The sequence below is a fragment of the Thunnus thynnus genome, chromosome 3 (assembly GCF_963924715.1).
Source record: "Thunnus thynnus chromosome 3, fThuThy2.1, whole genome shotgun sequence".
Lineage (NCBI taxonomy): Eukaryota > Metazoa > Chordata > Actinopteri > Scombriformes > Scombridae > Thunnus > Thunnus thynnus.
This window is the reverse complement of record NC_089519.1, coordinates 6,894,221-6,910,836: the sequence shown is the minus strand read 5'-3', so window position 1 is coordinate 6,910,836 and position 16,616 is coordinate 6,894,221. Positions and strand designations below refer to the sequence as shown.

Below are 16,616 nucleotides of genomic sequence, written 5' to 3'. Positions count from 1 at the left end.
GGGTCATACTGACTGGCCAGTACCTGATATGCCATCCTCATTGTCAGCGCAGCATGTACGATGGGCCAGTACTGGTAGCCAAGGGTGTCAGCAGCACAGTTCCACCTAAGGCCTAAGGCTGGCTCCAGTGGGTCGGTCCGATTTTGACTTAGCCACTGTTCTGTAGTTGAGGATCTTGCATCAGGGGGAAGATAGGCTACCACAGTTGGTTGATTGCTTGCCCACTGTCTGAGATCGAACCCTCCTTCAGCCAGCAGGACACGCAGTTGATCTACCCTTTGTGTGGCTGCAGGTATGGTGGGGAAGCTCTCGAGGCAGTTGTCCACGTAGAAGCTCTTCTGCACCGATTGCAGCGTACCAGGATAACTGTCTTGGTGTTTACGAGCATGTTGCTGCAAAGCAAAGATGGCACAGCATGGGCTGCTGGTTGTACCAAATGGCACCACCTGCCATTCATACACATCTGGTGGGTCTTCACAGCGTAGGTCTCTCCAGATGAACCGGAGGAGCGGTCTGTCCTCAGGCAGGAGTCGGACCTGATGAAACATGGAGCGGATGTCTCCACTCACAGCAACCTGGTGTTGCCTGAATCGTAGGAGGACACCAAGCAATGAAGGTCCAAGCATGGGCCCAGGCAGGAGTTGGTCATTCACTGAGGCACCCTTGTACCTGAATGAGCAGTTGAAGACTAACCATGATTTGTTATTGTGGCAAACAAGGTGATGGGGGAGATATCATGCCTCTGTAGACTGATCCACCTCCTTGGGCCCAAGCTTATTGACATACCTTGCCTGAATAAGCTTGCCGATCTCAGATGAGTAGAGAGCTGCCTTCTCCAGGTCTTTCTTGAGCCGCTTCTCTGTGGCCCTCAGGTGAGCCATGACAGAATGTGGGGAACCATTAAGCTTAGGTGCACCTGTCTTCCTCAAGAGAGGGGTGGTATAACGCTGGACTCCCTCAATGTTGACTCGCTGGGTTTTGGTTTCAAGAAGGTTCATGGCTTCCTGATCCTCACGAGAGCGAACAACCATTTTCTCATTGCGAGAGGGTAGCACATCGAGCTGCCATAACCTTTCGACATTTCGATACAGGAGGTCATCGGCGCCAGAAACTGAGGTAAAGAGGCACTGCTGCACTGAGGTCTGTTCTGGCGCCCACACATCAGCACCTTGCAAAGCCCATCCGAGGGCAGTATGGATTGCTATACCACCAGTAGTCCACCAGTAGCTCCTCTGAGAACTGGCTTAGTGGCAGTAATGAGGTGTACATGATCCGACCCAAGCAACACCAGTGGACGCACATTAATGAATGGCTGCAGTGGGACTCCACGTAAGTGAGTGTGCCTTCTTTGGAGCATTTGCACTGGGTAGGTCTGCTCCACCAGGTCTAGACCTGAAGCAGTGAATGCACCCCGCACTTTGTAGCGTTTCTGCGGGTTTCCTTTGGGGGAGATTTCAAAGTTGACCTTTGACCCCAGGAGGTGTGTAATGTCAGTTCGCACAGTGCGTAAGGCAAGAGTCTCACACTCACCATTCAACTCAAGCTGCTGGGCAGCGGCCGGTAAAATCATAGTCCTTTGTGCTCCGTCATCCAAGACAGCGAAAGTCTCTATTGACTTTGAATTGTTGTGCAGCAGGACCGGGACCACCTTCAGGAGTACTTTGCTCGATGCATTGCTGGGTGTCAGATAGACTCGACTTTCCGAGGCCCTTGACTGTGGATCTATGGAGCAACGTTGGGCTGCATCATGTAGGACCTGGAGGTGTATGCCACCGCATTCGCCACAGGGTTTCTTGAGGTTACATGACTCAGGCGCATGAGCTCGTGCACATTTCCAACAGCGCCTTCCTTCCCCTAGCCACTTCACCAGGTCTGCCACTGGCTGCTCTTTAATGTTGCGACAGCGGCTAATGTAGTACTCCTTGCTGTCACAGAAGAGGCAATGTATCTTGAATTGTCTCTTATTATTGGATGGTGTGGGATTACTGGAGACGCTGGGTTGTGTGGGCTCTGCACCATGATATACAGCTACACTTTGCCCTTTGCCCTTAGACAGGGTCTTCTCTTTCCCATCACTCAGAAATTTCTCCTGTTGGTAGCGCTGCACCAATCGGTTGGACAGACGCTGCTGCTGGGCTTTAACCTGAAGCCATCCATTCAAGTCCTGCAGGTTGTAGGGGTTAAGGCTTGTGCTGTTGAGCTTTCCCTGCAGCTGCAGATATTCAATAAACCCGTCTCTGTGATACTTGGGTAGCTTACTGAGTAAGCGATCAACATGGGAGCAGCAATTGAGCTCCATACCGCGTGGTCCCTCCAAGGAGAGCAGCATACTCACCAAGAGGTGGACTCGTAGGGCGAAGCTCTGGAAAGTACGGGCGTCACTTGGCTTCACGTCCGGTGTGGTTAGAATGGCTGCTATCTCACTTTGTGCCAGCTGGTGTGGCTGACCATACTGGAGCTGCAGAGCTTGCATGGCTGCTGAATATGGATAAGGGTGATGACGGCATGACTGACCGATCATCTGATCCTCAGGCAGCTTGAGATGTTCAAGTAGCACATGATATTTGTACTTCTCATTCAGCTGCGGGTGAGGCTCAAGCAAGTTATCTAGGGCCAGTTTCAAATAAGCAAACTCCCTTTCACTGTCTTTGGAGAAGTCTGGGATTTTGGGTTGCGGCACACCATATACTGAGCGAGGTGGTGGGCCACAGCTGAATGGGGGCACAGTCTGACTAGATGGCAGCTGCGGCTGAACAGCTAGAAGTGAACCACCTACTTCTGGAGCAGATAACGGATGCTGAGGTGGTGCCATTGGGAAAGTCTCAGGAACATAGTGACGTGGGCCATAGCTTGAAGCCTGAGGTGTCTCTTGTAGTGGGTTATAGTGCAGTGCAGCAGGATAACTGTAAGATGCAGCGGTGGGCTTGTAGGCAGGGGCTGTAGCAGTTAGCTGCTGTTGTACTTGGGGTTGGAGGCCTTGTCCAGAATCATCATAGAGGTGAGGTGGCACAGTGGTCTGCAGTTGCAGAGGGCCCGGCTTGGTGGGGTACCGCTGACCCAGTGTTGGTGTCACCATGCCAGATGAGAGGGTGGAATGGGGGGAGCATGGACACTTTAAAGGGGCTGGGTGTACTGGTGTAAATGCAGAGTTTGTTCTCTCCCTTTCTGATGCAGGGGTGTAGTCTCTCACTTTAGTCTCCCTCTCTGGTCCCATAGACAAACACGCTGTTATGTGTCCGCCAGGCTGAGGCTCCATGTCGTGTGCTTGCTTTACTGGTGGAGGAGGAGAATGGTTTGGAGAGATGGGAGTTGTATGAGGGTGAGGGACTGAGGCTGATAATGTGGGTGTATCTCCCTTCCCTCTGTTATGATCCTCATCTACCTCTTCTTCCATTAGGAATGATGTAATGTGTTCCAAGAGCTCCTGGCGGCGACGCTGTCAGGTTTCGTACTGACGGAGCTTATTGGTGAGCTGGGCCACTTCAGCGTTCTCCTCCATCTCCAAATAACTTACTTTCTCACTCACGGTGGCACAAACACAAAAAATTCCGAGTGGGACACTCTAGCGTGGTGAGCACAACTAAACAGGCAGCAAACTTCAAATAGTCCTCGAAGTATAGCAGACAAACAAACTCTGTGGTCCATCAATTCACAACAAACAACAATAACTGAAGCTGAAATGAACACACTTTCATAACCTGTCTCTGCCCAGACTTAAGCCTCTTTCTTGTGTTGCTTAAGGAAGCAAGGAGATGAGGGTGTGTTTCAGTCCGTCTTTGGGACCAGCTCGGTTCCTCGGCTCAGATGCTGTCCTCACGCTCTGTCGGCAGGTCTCACAGTAAGCTGATCCTTGGCAGCATGGTGGAGAAAACAGTGGAGTCAACTTAGCTGAAGAAGAATGAGGCAGAGAAGTTATTCGCGTCTTCATGAAAAAATCCTTTTCAGAACACAGAACCTCTCCTCTCTGGACAGCCAGGTCTGTCTGTGCCAGCCTATGTCCACTGCTGGGTTGTGCTCACTCAGTCTGTACTTAGTCAGTGTTCTCCTCAGTTTTGTATCAGACACTGTGGTAAGGTAAATTGCCACAGTGTACTGTCTGTTTAGAGCTACATATGTTTCCATTTTGTTAGTTAATCTCTGTATTGTTCTTTTTCTTTCATCATAATTTGGTTTGGTCTAACTCTCTCTCTCTCACACACACACACACACACACACAAAACTGCACTGCATCTATTAGTTCAGATTCAAATATTTTATTTTCTGTTATATATATGTTCCATATATTTTTGTGACTTTTGTATTAACACTAAGCCACAGAGCTCACTACAGAGAGTATGTGGATTGCTACTGTTGACAAACACAAATATCAGTCACTCTGAGATCACGGTGGCCTAGGTTTAATAATTAGAGAGAAAAGGCCTTGTGCTGTGTGTCAGCTGAGGACGGTCTGCTTTCTGGCCTGGCCTACTTTCATTATTAATTATGATGGGCCGTGGCTACAAGTTTGGCTATCAGCTATCAAAGATAATCGTTAATTATTAAAATCAATAAAATTATTGAATTCATAGAATTCATAATAACGGGGCACCACCCTGGACTCAGGGAAGAAGATAGCCAATTCAGTCTCAAAGTGTACTAATCTATGAATTTGGGACTTTGATTAATAATTAATTTAATAACTATAAACAAAATCACCATATCAATAGCTAGTTCAGGTTGAAGGATTTGGAGTTCTTTACAGAGCAGGGGTTGGCAAAACTCATTCTTGTGCAACATTAAAACAGACAACAGGTATATCCAAAAGCATTTATTTAACAAAAGGGTAAAAGCAACACACAATACTAATCTAGCTAAGTGTACCTATATACAAGTGTGAGTGTGTGTGTGTGTGTGTGTGTGTGTGTGTTTAGGGAAGACAATAGCAAGATGGCTGCAGTTACCTGGTGACTGAGCACATGGCATGCCGACAATTTGGCTGATAAAGGGAACTACAGAGATAAAAGGCCAGACCATGTGGTGTCTTGAACCACATGCGCTGCCTGAACCAAAGTTCGCCAAACTAGATTTTAACCTCTTAACTGTGTGGTTCTCTATTCAAGGCCAATTGGTGTATGAGGTTAGTTGCATGCAAGGCCTAGTTACTGGCTGTAACATGTGTTAAGCATGCTAACATAAACCTAGCGGTGTGGCTATGCAGTAACCTGACTATAGGCAACAAGGACATCACAACAACAGTTCAATGTATAACCTCAACCAAATCAATACACGTACAGTACATTGTTTGAGTTAAACATTCTTGCTTAGCCGTACTATGCTTCAATGTGTTGCTAGGCTATGCCCAGTTGTTACCTGTCCATGAAGGAAGAGATGCTTTGTGGTGTCCTGCTTTGTAGCCAGTGAATCCGTGGGTGAGTCAGGCTGAGGAGGCTTTGGCTCTAAAGCTGAAAGATGCAGGCATTGCTGGGGAGACAGCAGCACCAGTCATGCAGGGGGCCCAGGTCACTCCTTGGTGTAGAGTTAGCAGCAAGCTAACTCCATTTCGCGGCTCCTGTACTTGTTAAACTGGCCAGCAGACTTGTGTGTTAGCTGCTGGCACAAGGAAACTTAGTTTCTGAGTCTTAGGCAGGCTCTTGCGTCTTCTGCCGTAAAGAAAACTGTGTGTGTCTGCTGTGAGCAGGCCACACAAGAGAGCAGAGAGCTGCTCCAGCAGCTGCTGAAGGTGTGAAAGACCAAGCAGCTGCTCCTGCAGCTGAAGGAGAAAGAGAGCAAGGAGCTGCTCCTGCTGCAGTTCGTGGAGAAAAGAGAAAGATAAGAGAGGAATCTCTAGTTTTGATAACCTGGATCCATGGGTGGAGCTTCACACTTTGGGTGTGAACCCCCAGGGCTCAGGTTTCTTGGAGTCTTGAAACATGTGGTAAACTGTGGTCCACATGTAGTCCCAACATCCCCCCTTTGGTCCTAGGATTGCACCTGATGTGTGATCCTGGGAGCACAAACATACATGTACTGTATGGTCCACAGTTGAAAGAGTTCATTTGTCAGTTCATTCAAGTTTGTAACATCTGGGCAGTGGTTAACACTATCTATCTTGGCTAAGCAAGAACAGTCAGAGTTACAAAACAAAAGCATGATAGACAACAACAAAGGCATAGTCCTAAATAACATAACCTGGGTTTCTCATTACTCTTTGGGTTAGTGAGAACAGGAATGTTAGTGGTGTAACTTTGTTAAGGTGAGATGCAGAGAGAGTGGCACCTAAAGCCATTTCTGGAGTGTCCAAGAGTGTTTGTTGTTTCACTCATTGGATCTGATGACAATACTGACTACTCAATGTAGTACTCAGTCTGATCTTGGCAGACTTTACAATTTTGTCCTTCAGGCAAGTGTAGCTGCAGAAGGATGTCATCATATTTCCAAAAATCCCAAAGTCCTAATGGCTGTATCGTTGTTTGTTTGGCACTATGTCCCAAACTTGTGGTGGGTGAGGACATGTGTATGACTACTTCTGAAAGTACCTAATCAAGTGTCCTGAGCTAGTATTTTGCAAAGTGATCCTATTGACAAAATACTACCAAGGAGTTGATCCAATTGTACTTGCAAAGTAGAACAGTTGTGTCTGAGCTGAATCAGAATTTAGGCTTTCCTCAACTAATAGCAGGCTGTCTGGCTATTACTGAGTTTAGAATAACTGAGGTTGCTACTGTTGCTAACAAACCCAAGTGTATCTATGTAACTGCAGGAAAAGTAAGGCACTGGTATCTGTCTTACTGTCAGTACAGGGGTGGACTGTGTTGCTGTCTAGAATTGTGAGAAGCGAGCTCTAGAGCTCTTGTGCCTTAAGTTTCTAACTTGTGGCTCAGGGCTGTAACGCTCCGTCTAGCCAGAGGGAGAGAGACATTCAGAGGCACTGTCACTGTCTGATAGATGGTGACCATGTACTGAACTGTGGTCAGAGATGCTGTGGTCATCATCTGATCTGTCCATTGTCTGGTCACACTTCTGGGCCAGAATCTCTGCGTATGGCCTTCTTAAGCTTCTACTGTGTGAATGCCTATCTCGACGCAGTTGGTGGGCATGGGGCTTACGCACAGTGTCCCTATGCTGCCTTTTGTCACCCCCCTTTGGACTGTTATGAGGGTGATCTTTTGAGGCAGCAGACCTGTATGACGCTTCAGTGTTTGAGCTGGCAGGCTCAATTGTTTTCCCTCCTGCTTTGGAAGTGACAGCAGTTTCCCAAGCCACCTGTGTCATCTTTCTTATCTCACGCAGTGAGGGGTTACCTTGGTGCGTCATAAGTACAACGTGAGTGCGTACGCATGGATGAAGGTTCTGCAAGAATATGGACTTGAAGGTGGGGTTTTCTTCTAAGCCTGGTACATTCTTGCCCTGGAAGTACGCATGCCTCAAACATTGGTAATAATCCCTGGGATGCTCACGACGGGAATGTTTAACTTGGAGGGCTGCAACCATTGATGTGGTCTCGTCAGCAGTAAAAGAGAATTCTTCTACTAGTGCTTGACGGAGCTCTTGGTCATCATTTCTGACTCTGGAAGGTTGTGATTGTATAAACTTGTGTACAGCTTCAGAGCTGGTTTTCCACACAAGTTTAACTTTCTCACTTTGGGTTGCATGGGGCAGGTCAACTAGATTGCATTCTAGTTCTCTAAAGTAATCTTCAATGTGGTGATTACAGCTTTCTGGGTCAAAATGATCAATGTCCTTGGCTATGAGCTCAAGCACTTTAAGGCGGGGACACTGTGAAGTCATTTCTGGTGAAGACAAGACTAAACTAGCACTATCATGGACATGTGCATCACGTACTACAGTTCTCTGGTTGAAGGGCAGGGGCTGAACAACTGTTATCACTTTCCTGATAGTGCTGAGGAGAGGCTGAACAGTTCTGGGATGATCTAGTCCCCCCTTCGGAAGGATGAGCACGGATGAATGTGTCATGTATCGGTGGCTGAGAAAAACACTGGGCAGAATATCTTCTAGAGGATAAACTACATGTCTCTTCAGTGTCTGTTTCAGAGAGATGGGAACTCAGGTAGCTGTTAGCTCTGTCTCTCAGTGGAGGTTGAGAAGCTGACTTCATTCCCAAGAACTTAGGGTCAGTTGGGAATTGTTCCAATCTTCTGAGTGGAGAGGGAGTTAACCTTTCATTATGGGAGGAGTGTGAATTGGAATAACCGGAATCACATTGGCTGAATGACTGTAGTGGAGCAGGACATTCTGACCTAAGCCTTAACAATTCCTCCTTGTGTGAGCAGAGATTTAACTCTGCTGAGTACAGGTCTTCTAAATAGCGCATGGCTTTCTTATTGGCCATCTGAACCTCATGGAGGAGGCAAGCATTTTGCGCTCTGAGGAAATCTACCTCCTTTTCTAGGGCTGCTCTGCTCTGACAGGCTAGGCTGGTTTGCCTGTGGAAGTTCAGAAGCAAGCATAACAATGGATCTTTGGATGAGGTCTGTGCATCATTCCTGTCCTTGAGTAGTGAGTCTATCTCTTTCCTGCACTCACTGAAATTCAACCTGCTGATGAATTCTGGGTAGCCAGGTTCTAGGCTCTGTGCTAGGGAAGAAATAAACTGTTCTACACAGGGGTTCTCCATTGTTGTATCCAGAACGGAGGATTAGATTAACAGTTGACTAGTACAAAAAAAACAATGTGGTTGGCTATGGTGTTGCGTGGCAGACACTTTGTAGTGTAGTTTGGGCAGTACACTAGCCTAACCAAACAATGTTGTGGCTTACACTATGGGGAGTAGCTTCCTGTGGAGGAGGGATAGCTACGACACCGTCTAGTGGCTCTAGTGGGCACAACAGATTTCAACATGCACTAACTGAGATGCAGCACAATAACAGCTAGAGGATTGTTTCTTAAAGTTGACTCAGGCTGGAATGCATGGCAGTAACAGCTAGAGGATAACTTCTAAGTTTCACAGGGCTGGTAGCACACTGTGGCTCTATCTCACAGGCTCTATTTCTTACTCAGGCTGGAATGCATGGCAGTAACAGCCAGGTAAAAGCTCTCTATGTGTCACAGGGCCGGTGGCACACTGTGGTTTAATTAACAAGGGGAGCACTTGAATTAACAACTAATTCTGACAGCTTGACTGGATGGCATTGAATGTGTACTATTCGAATGCTGGTAGGAGTAGGTTCAACCTGAGTGGCTAGCAGCAACAGCAATCTCTTAGTTTAACACAACGAGGGCTTAAAATGGTAGTTATCAACAACTCAAGATTTGGGTTACCAATTGCTTTACCTAAAATTGATTTGAAAAAATCAATTCTCCCAACATTTCACTTGTTTGTAAGCACAGCTAGATATCTTCTCCTGTGGCAGACTGGTCGTGTTAAATATACAGACTTTTGGATAGTCTAAAGGTTTTAGATTCCAGAATTTTGGTACTGGCCAAAATTATGCTGAAATTAATATTGCACAATTATGAATAATTGCCAACAATACTCTGCCTCACGCGGGGCGCCATTTTGTTGGGCCGTGGCTACAAGTTTGGCTATCAGCAATAAATAATCAGCAAAAACTTTGATTAATAATTAATTAAATAACTATAAACAAAATCACCATATCAATAGCTAGTTCAGGTTGAAGAATTTGGAGTTCTTTACAGAGCAGGGGTTGGCAAAACTCATTCTTGTGCAACATTAAAACAGACAACAGGTATATCCAAAAGCATTTATTTAACAAAAGGGTAAAAGCAACACACAATACTAATCTAGCTAAGTGTACCTATATACAAGTGTGAGTGTGTGTGTGTGTGTTTAGGGAAGACAATAGCAAGATGGCTGCAGTTACCTGGTGACTGAGCACATGGCATGCCGACAATTTGGCTGATAAAGGGAACTACAGAGATAAAAGGCCAGACCATGTGGTGTCTTGAACCACATGTGCTGCCTGAACCAAAGTTCGCCAAACTAGGTTTTAACCTCTTAACTGTGTGGTTCTCTATTCAAGGCCAATTGGTGTAGGCTAAAGGTGCCAGGTTAAAATGAGGTTAGTTGCATGCAAGGCCTAGTTACTGGCTGTAACATGTGTTAAGCATGCTAACATTAACCTAGCGGTGTGGCTATGCAGTAACCTGACTATAGGCAACAAGGACATCACAACAACAGTTCAATGTATAACCTCAACCAAATCAATACATGTACAGTACATTGTTTAAGTTAAACATTCTTGCTTAGCCGTACTATGCTTCACTGTGTTGCTAGGCTATGCCCAGTTGTTACCTGTCCATGAAGGTAGAGATGCTTTGTGGTGTCCTGCTTTGTAGCCAGTGAATCCGTGGGTGAGTCAGGCTGAGGAGGCTTTGGCTCTGAAGCTGAAAGATGCAGGCATTGCTGGGGAGACAGCACTCCAGTCGTGCAGGGGGCCCAGGTCACTCCTTGGTGTAGAGTTAGCGGCAAGCTAACTCCATTTCGCGGCTCCTTGTTAAACTGGCCAGCAGACTTGTGTGTTAGCTTATGGCACAAGGAAACTTAGTTTCTGAGTCTTAGGCAGGCTCTTGCGTCTTCTGCCGTAAAGAAAACTGTGTGTGTCTGCTGTGAGCAGGCCACACAAGAGAGCAGAATGCTGCTCCGGCAGCTGCTGAAGGTGTGAAAGACCAAGCAGCTGCTCCTGCAGCTGAAGGAGAAGGAGAGCAAGGAGCTGCTCTTGCTGCAGCTCGTGGAGAAAAGAGAAAGATAAGAGAGGAATCTCTAGTTTTGATAACCTGGATCCATGGGTGGAGCTTCACACTTTGGGTGCGAACCCCCAGGGCTCAGGTTTCTTGGAGTCTTGAAACATGTGGTAAACTGTGGTCCACATGTAGTCCCAACACTTATCAGACAAAGACATACTATGACCACTCTATGCTGACTCAAGTATTATCAGAAGTGAAAAAGAAAGTCACAACAAAGAGTAAAGAGCAGAGACTTAATGTCCATTTTTATCTGTGGGTTAAACAGAGGAGTCTCTTTTTTTAGTAGATTCTTCATGTCAGTGATAGAAAGAGTATTAATGTACTGTTAGATGTAATAGTTTAAAGCAAATGTGTAAGATATCAGAGATCGAATACAGTCCATTTAACTGGAAATCACCCCTTTAAAGTGCAAAACAAAATGCATAAGCCAGATGACTGTCCTGAACTTTGCCACTTTCATTTTCTTATGGATAGTCAACAAAATAGGCACTCTATATGATTTTTTGAGGAACAATGAACTGGAGTAAAAGTTAAATACTGAATTAAAAAACAATGACAAATGTATAGTAATGTTTACAACAGTACTGTGAGCTCTTTCTTGTTGAGATTCAGATGAAAAGATCAATACCACTTCACTTAGCTTAACATAAAGACAGGAAATGGGAAAACAGCTGGTTCTGTCCAGAGGTAACAAGATCTGTCTATTAGAACCTCTGAAGCTCACTGATAAATGTTACATCTGGTTTGTTTGATCCCAACAAAAACCAAAATGCAAAAACCCCACATGGTTTTATGGGGGGTTGAATGTGTATATGTTTCTTGGCCATGCACAGTCGCTTCCTGGAGTCTTGACATCACTGTAATGTTGGCAGACAGAGCTAGGTTACCCAGTCTTTATGCTAAGCTAAGCTAACTGTCTTGTGGCTGCAATATTTAGGGTACAGGCATAACACTGTTATTGATCTTCTCATCTTACTCTCTGCAAGAAAGTGGAATCTCGTATTTCCCAAATATCAAACAAATCCTTTAAGATAAGCCATGTTAATGAAAATTCGATTTGAGTCTTCTGTACTCCAGCTTAAAATACTAACTACACTAATCAGACTGTCTGCTGGAGTTCCTGCAGAGGCGCTGTGGCAAGTCACCCTCACATTTTCTGGAACTGGTCACAACGTTCTGGAGGCAGTTTTTAAGATGAAAGTTAATTTTGATTTTAAAATAATGTATCATGGTGATCTAGAAGAGTTTTCCTGTGCAAAGTGAGATAAACACTTGTTGAGAGTGCTGTTAGTGGCATGCAAAAATGCTTTGACCAGAAAATGGCTTAAGGACATAAGATCCATAAATCCAAACCAGAATGAATGGATTGACCTAGTTTACAATTTACATTATATACTGTGGAGAGAATTACATTTTAAGAATTAATATGGGTTGATATATATATAGTGGATGGAGGGGTCTAATTGGCACTTTTTGCTCCTATGTACCACTTGTGTTCATGTGTGTTCTTCAAAAAAGACATGTTAACAAAAAAAATGTCTCAAGTCCAATTTTCTGACAAAATATGTTTTGTTGCAATCAGTAGAGATGAAAGAGTTGTAATATATGAAATTCATGGATAAAACACCTGAGAGATATGTCTGTTTTTGGCAAATCCAGCAAATTAAATACCTGACAAGTCAACATGAAAGAAAAACCCAGAATTTACATGAAGCAGTCCCGCTCATTAATTTACCACATTGCCCTCATTGGCTTTATACAACCAACCAAATTAAAGGGGTAGATGCCTTTGTATAAACAGGCAAAATCTCTAATGGTTGACATATTTGTATATACAACATGCAAATCATTAAGTCCACTGAGTGATAGTATGATCTAAATTATTTAAAATATATTATCATATAATTCAAGAAAGAAATAAACATTAAAATGATTGATCATAATTTTTTGAATCAGATTGTCATTGGAGAAAATTCCTTGGTGCTGCAACTCAAAAAACCCTGCCAGATAGACTTTTACCTCAACAGTTGTCTGTGTGTTTGTGCATGTTCAATATGTTTATGTGGAAATATACTTATTCAGCAGGTTGAGAATAACCATAGGTGACTACATTTTACAAGCAAGAAAAAAACAAGGGAATCATATTAGAAAATGTACATCAGAAATGTGAAATTGCTGCTTTGAGAAGGGGATGGATGAGACAGTAGTGAGGACAGGAAGAGTTGTGGGAGGATAAAAGAAGAGTGCTGCAGCTAGAGTCTTCATTGACAGCAGATCAGGATCAGGTAGGAGGATGTGTAGAACTTCACTGTGGCTGCTGTCCTCTCTGGCCTTTGCCTCCCTGTCTTCTCTGGCTAATGGAGCTCCATCGTAAGTAGACCTAGCTTACCTTCATACACTATTCCTGAGATTTAATTAACACAGACAAAACAAAAGAATACAAAATATGCAGTTTGTTTACTCAGCTTCCTGATATTCAAATTGTTGTGGTGAAACTGTAAAGAGCACGACAACAAGGTCAGTGGTTCTCTACATTTATAATTTATTTAAAAAGTGTATGGATACGAAGGATGTATTGTGCATGTATTGGTTTAACACAGTTCTAATTTCACTTGTGTCTTACAAAATGGTGAGTGGACCAGTTTACAGTTTCATAAGTCAAGGTAATGTGGTCTTTCAAATGATGCCAGCAAGTTGGCCCACATTTGTTCTGAGTTTGCACAGTGATGCATTACACCAGACACAGCAAACAGTTCTATTGATCCAGTGCTGGATTTTAGTTAAGATAATAAATAGATTACTCATTGTGTGTGAAGTCCATGCTAGATCAGATGATCCTCAAGCTGCAAAGCAGTGGTTCCAAATTAAACCTGAGGGGTCATAAGACAATTAAAGAAATAAGAAAGGGAAAATATGTAAACAATGTGAAATTCTGGACATTTCTACCTCTTTAAGTCTGTAAAAGTCCTTTAAATGAAATAAATGTTGTAAGAAAATGTCCACACTAAGGCATTAATATGTGGCACAGGGTTACAGCAGTAAATCTTGTGTTTAAATAGTGACAAACCTCATTGTCATTAGCGTGTGTGGGAGTTATAGTGCCTTACAATTAAAAAGACCATGTTTATCAGTAAGTCAGTGCATCCTGAGCAGCAGTGTGATTCAGTGCAGTGATACTGTCTCTCTCTCTGTCCCCACTGCTCTGCAGACAAGTGATGGCTGCCCCCAACTTGTTGCGGGTAGGAACAGCAGAAAACATCTTTGTGGGGTGTCAAGATTGCACCGGAGGTGACATCAGGGTCGAAATCACAGTGATGACCTTTCCAACCAAAAGCGATCTGGCAACCACATCTGTGACCCTTAATGAAACAAACGGCTTCCAGAGATTCGGACAAATTACGGTAAAATAAATACTGAATGTACTGTATACTGTATGTTACTCTTACACAATATTTGACTTTTTGTATTTGGCCTGCATTCATCACCTAATTTGTAGAAATAATTTTCTCTATTAAGACCACAAACAATAGATTTAGCATTTATAAAAGCTCATGACATATCGATTCTGCTGCTCACATAATGTTTATGTCTCTGGTTTCAGATCCCTGTTGAGACCTTCAGTAAGGATCCTAACATGAAGCAGTATGTGTACCTGCAAGCTCAGTTTCCTGAAAATCTGCTGGAGAAAATCGTCTTAGTCTCCTTCCAGTCTGGCTACATCTTCATCCAGACCGACAAGACCCTCTACACCCCTGACAGCACAGGTGAGTTCGCATCACTGCTGAGAAATACGTCTACCCTTGTGAAAATATCTGTTGGTATGCTAAGGTATCTCCCTAGAAAATATATCACCCAATCTATGTCAGAAGGTAAAATGTATTAAGCTGCTGCAAAATTGAACAATAAGCATTATGAACTACTTCTTTAGTGTTCATAAAGGACATTTTGAAAGCATTTATTCTTTACTGGTGTTGATAATGTACAATATCGATATCAAAATTCAAGAATAGACTTCTAAAGATAAACTATCATTTTTAAGGAGGTCTTTAAAGCAAGAGATAAATACACATTAACAAACAATGAAAAAAGAAAAAAACACATGAAAAATATTTAATAAATAGAGAATACAAACACCTGCCAGAAAGCAAATACTCCCCCTCATACTCGATTCCTAAAAATCCTCATCATCTCTGAGAGCATCACAGTTTGACTAGCACATCTCTCATTTTTCAAGAGTGACTGCATGATAAACTACAATAAAATGAACTCTTCTTTTCACATAAGTGGAATAATAAAGTGAAAACTCAAAATAGATACACCATGACCTCTTCTCTGTCTCTCAGTTCATTACAGGATGTTTGCAGTGACACCCCATATGGAGCCAGTAGAGAGAGATGGCAAAAACCAATCTGCTCCCTCTATTGATATTGAGTTTGTGGTAATGTATTTTATCTTTGATTAGCACAGAATTCAATGAAATATTGTAATGAGCTGTCACTGTTCAACTGTAGGTGAGATCATTTTCATACTTTCCACTTTGTCTCTGCATGCTTCTTAAACACCTGAATGACCTTTGTATTCCTTTGTTTCATCTCTTCTGACACACGTCCCACCCATAAAAATAAATGTCTCCCTCTAGTTATTGTGTTGCAAGTAGACAAAAAAAAGAAATGTTTAAGACAGTGTCTAAGGACTGATCAGGCTTATGGACAGGAAACAAAGGACTTGTTGAAAATATAGAATGATTTTAATAAATGTGTAAACTGACAAGGCTCATTTTTAATGATTGTTCAATTTTGCATATTTTTAGACCCCTGACGGCATCATTATGCCACTTGATTCATTCTCTCTGAAATCAGGCATCCACTCTGGACATTTCAAACTGGGTGAAATTGTCAGGTGTGTATTTTATTTTACTTTAATTGCATTACTGTACATTCTGTTGTGGTTGTTTGGTGTTAGTGGGGAATTTAACATTTTTAACATGTAATAATTCGGACTGGAAACAGGGTGAAACAGCTAACCTGGCTTGCGTTCAAGGCTGATTTATGGTAGGTTGCTCGACACTTTGGATAAGTGTCACTCAACAGAAATTAAATAGTCGCTATGAATTAAAACGCTGTGTGACGTTTTCAATTTATGCTTTGGCGAAAGGTTTCAGTTGTCTCCATGGTAACCAGACACTGTCCTCCAGCAAGCTTGGTATATCATCCCGACCAGAACTAATTAAACAAGGATGTTACAAGGTATCTTAAGTTACAAACCAAAATATCAATAATGAAGTTCAGTGAAAACTACAATCTCCATGGCGACGTTAGCACCACTACCCAATAACATTTTGCAACAAAATATGACCATGACATAACAAAATTTTCTAGGTGTATGACATGAAAGGAAAGCATTGAGCGACAAAATACATCATTTCTGTCAACCAACACTTATCAGAAGTGTTGAGCAACCTACCATAAATCAGCATTAAGTCTGTAAGTAACAAGTTATCAGTTGCCAGGCAACCAGCGCAGACTCCAGGAAGTTAGCAGGTGGAACCAAGAAATGCTCTGGCCCAATGGTCACCCCCTAGCAAATCATTGTTTTTACATGTAGGTAATTGTACGAACTAGACACATGAGATATAATATGTTAATTAGTGAGCTAGTGAGCAGGTGAATTTTGTTACCTGCGGACTGAGCCAGGCTAGTTGTTTCCCCTTGTTTCCAGTCTTTTAAGCAAAGCTAACCAGCTGCTGGCTTTAACTTTATATTTAGTGTACAGATATGAGAGTGGTAAAGTATCAATCTTCTCATGTAACTCTCCATCAGAAGGCAATTATGTTTGTTTCCCAAAACTATTCCTTTTAATTGTATGGTAATTTATCATATCCAGCCAATTTCAATCTGAATATTAATTTTAAA

General features: G+C 43.2%; 1 protein-coding gene across 1 annotated transcript in view; it reads left to right on the top strand.

Moving 5' to 3' along the window:
* Positions 1 to 12,913: 12,913 nt before the first annotated feature.
* LOC137176845 (complement C3-like) overlaps positions 12,914 to 16,616 on the top strand; it is a 39,920-nt gene continuing 36,217 nt past the window's right edge. Inside the window, exons 1-5 of the mRNA XM_067582825.1 lie at positions 12,914 to 13,074; positions 13,913 to 14,105; positions 14,306 to 14,468; positions 15,048 to 15,142; positions 15,515 to 15,603. Of these exons, the coding sequence (XP_067438926.1) occupies positions 12,998 to 13,074; positions 13,913 to 14,105; positions 14,306 to 14,468; positions 15,048 to 15,142; positions 15,515 to 15,603 (617 nt within the window). The 5' untranslated portion in view covers positions 12,914 to 12,997. The remainder of the gene's footprint in view (positions 13,075 to 13,912; positions 14,106 to 14,305; positions 14,469 to 15,047; positions 15,143 to 15,514; positions 15,604 to 16,616) is intronic.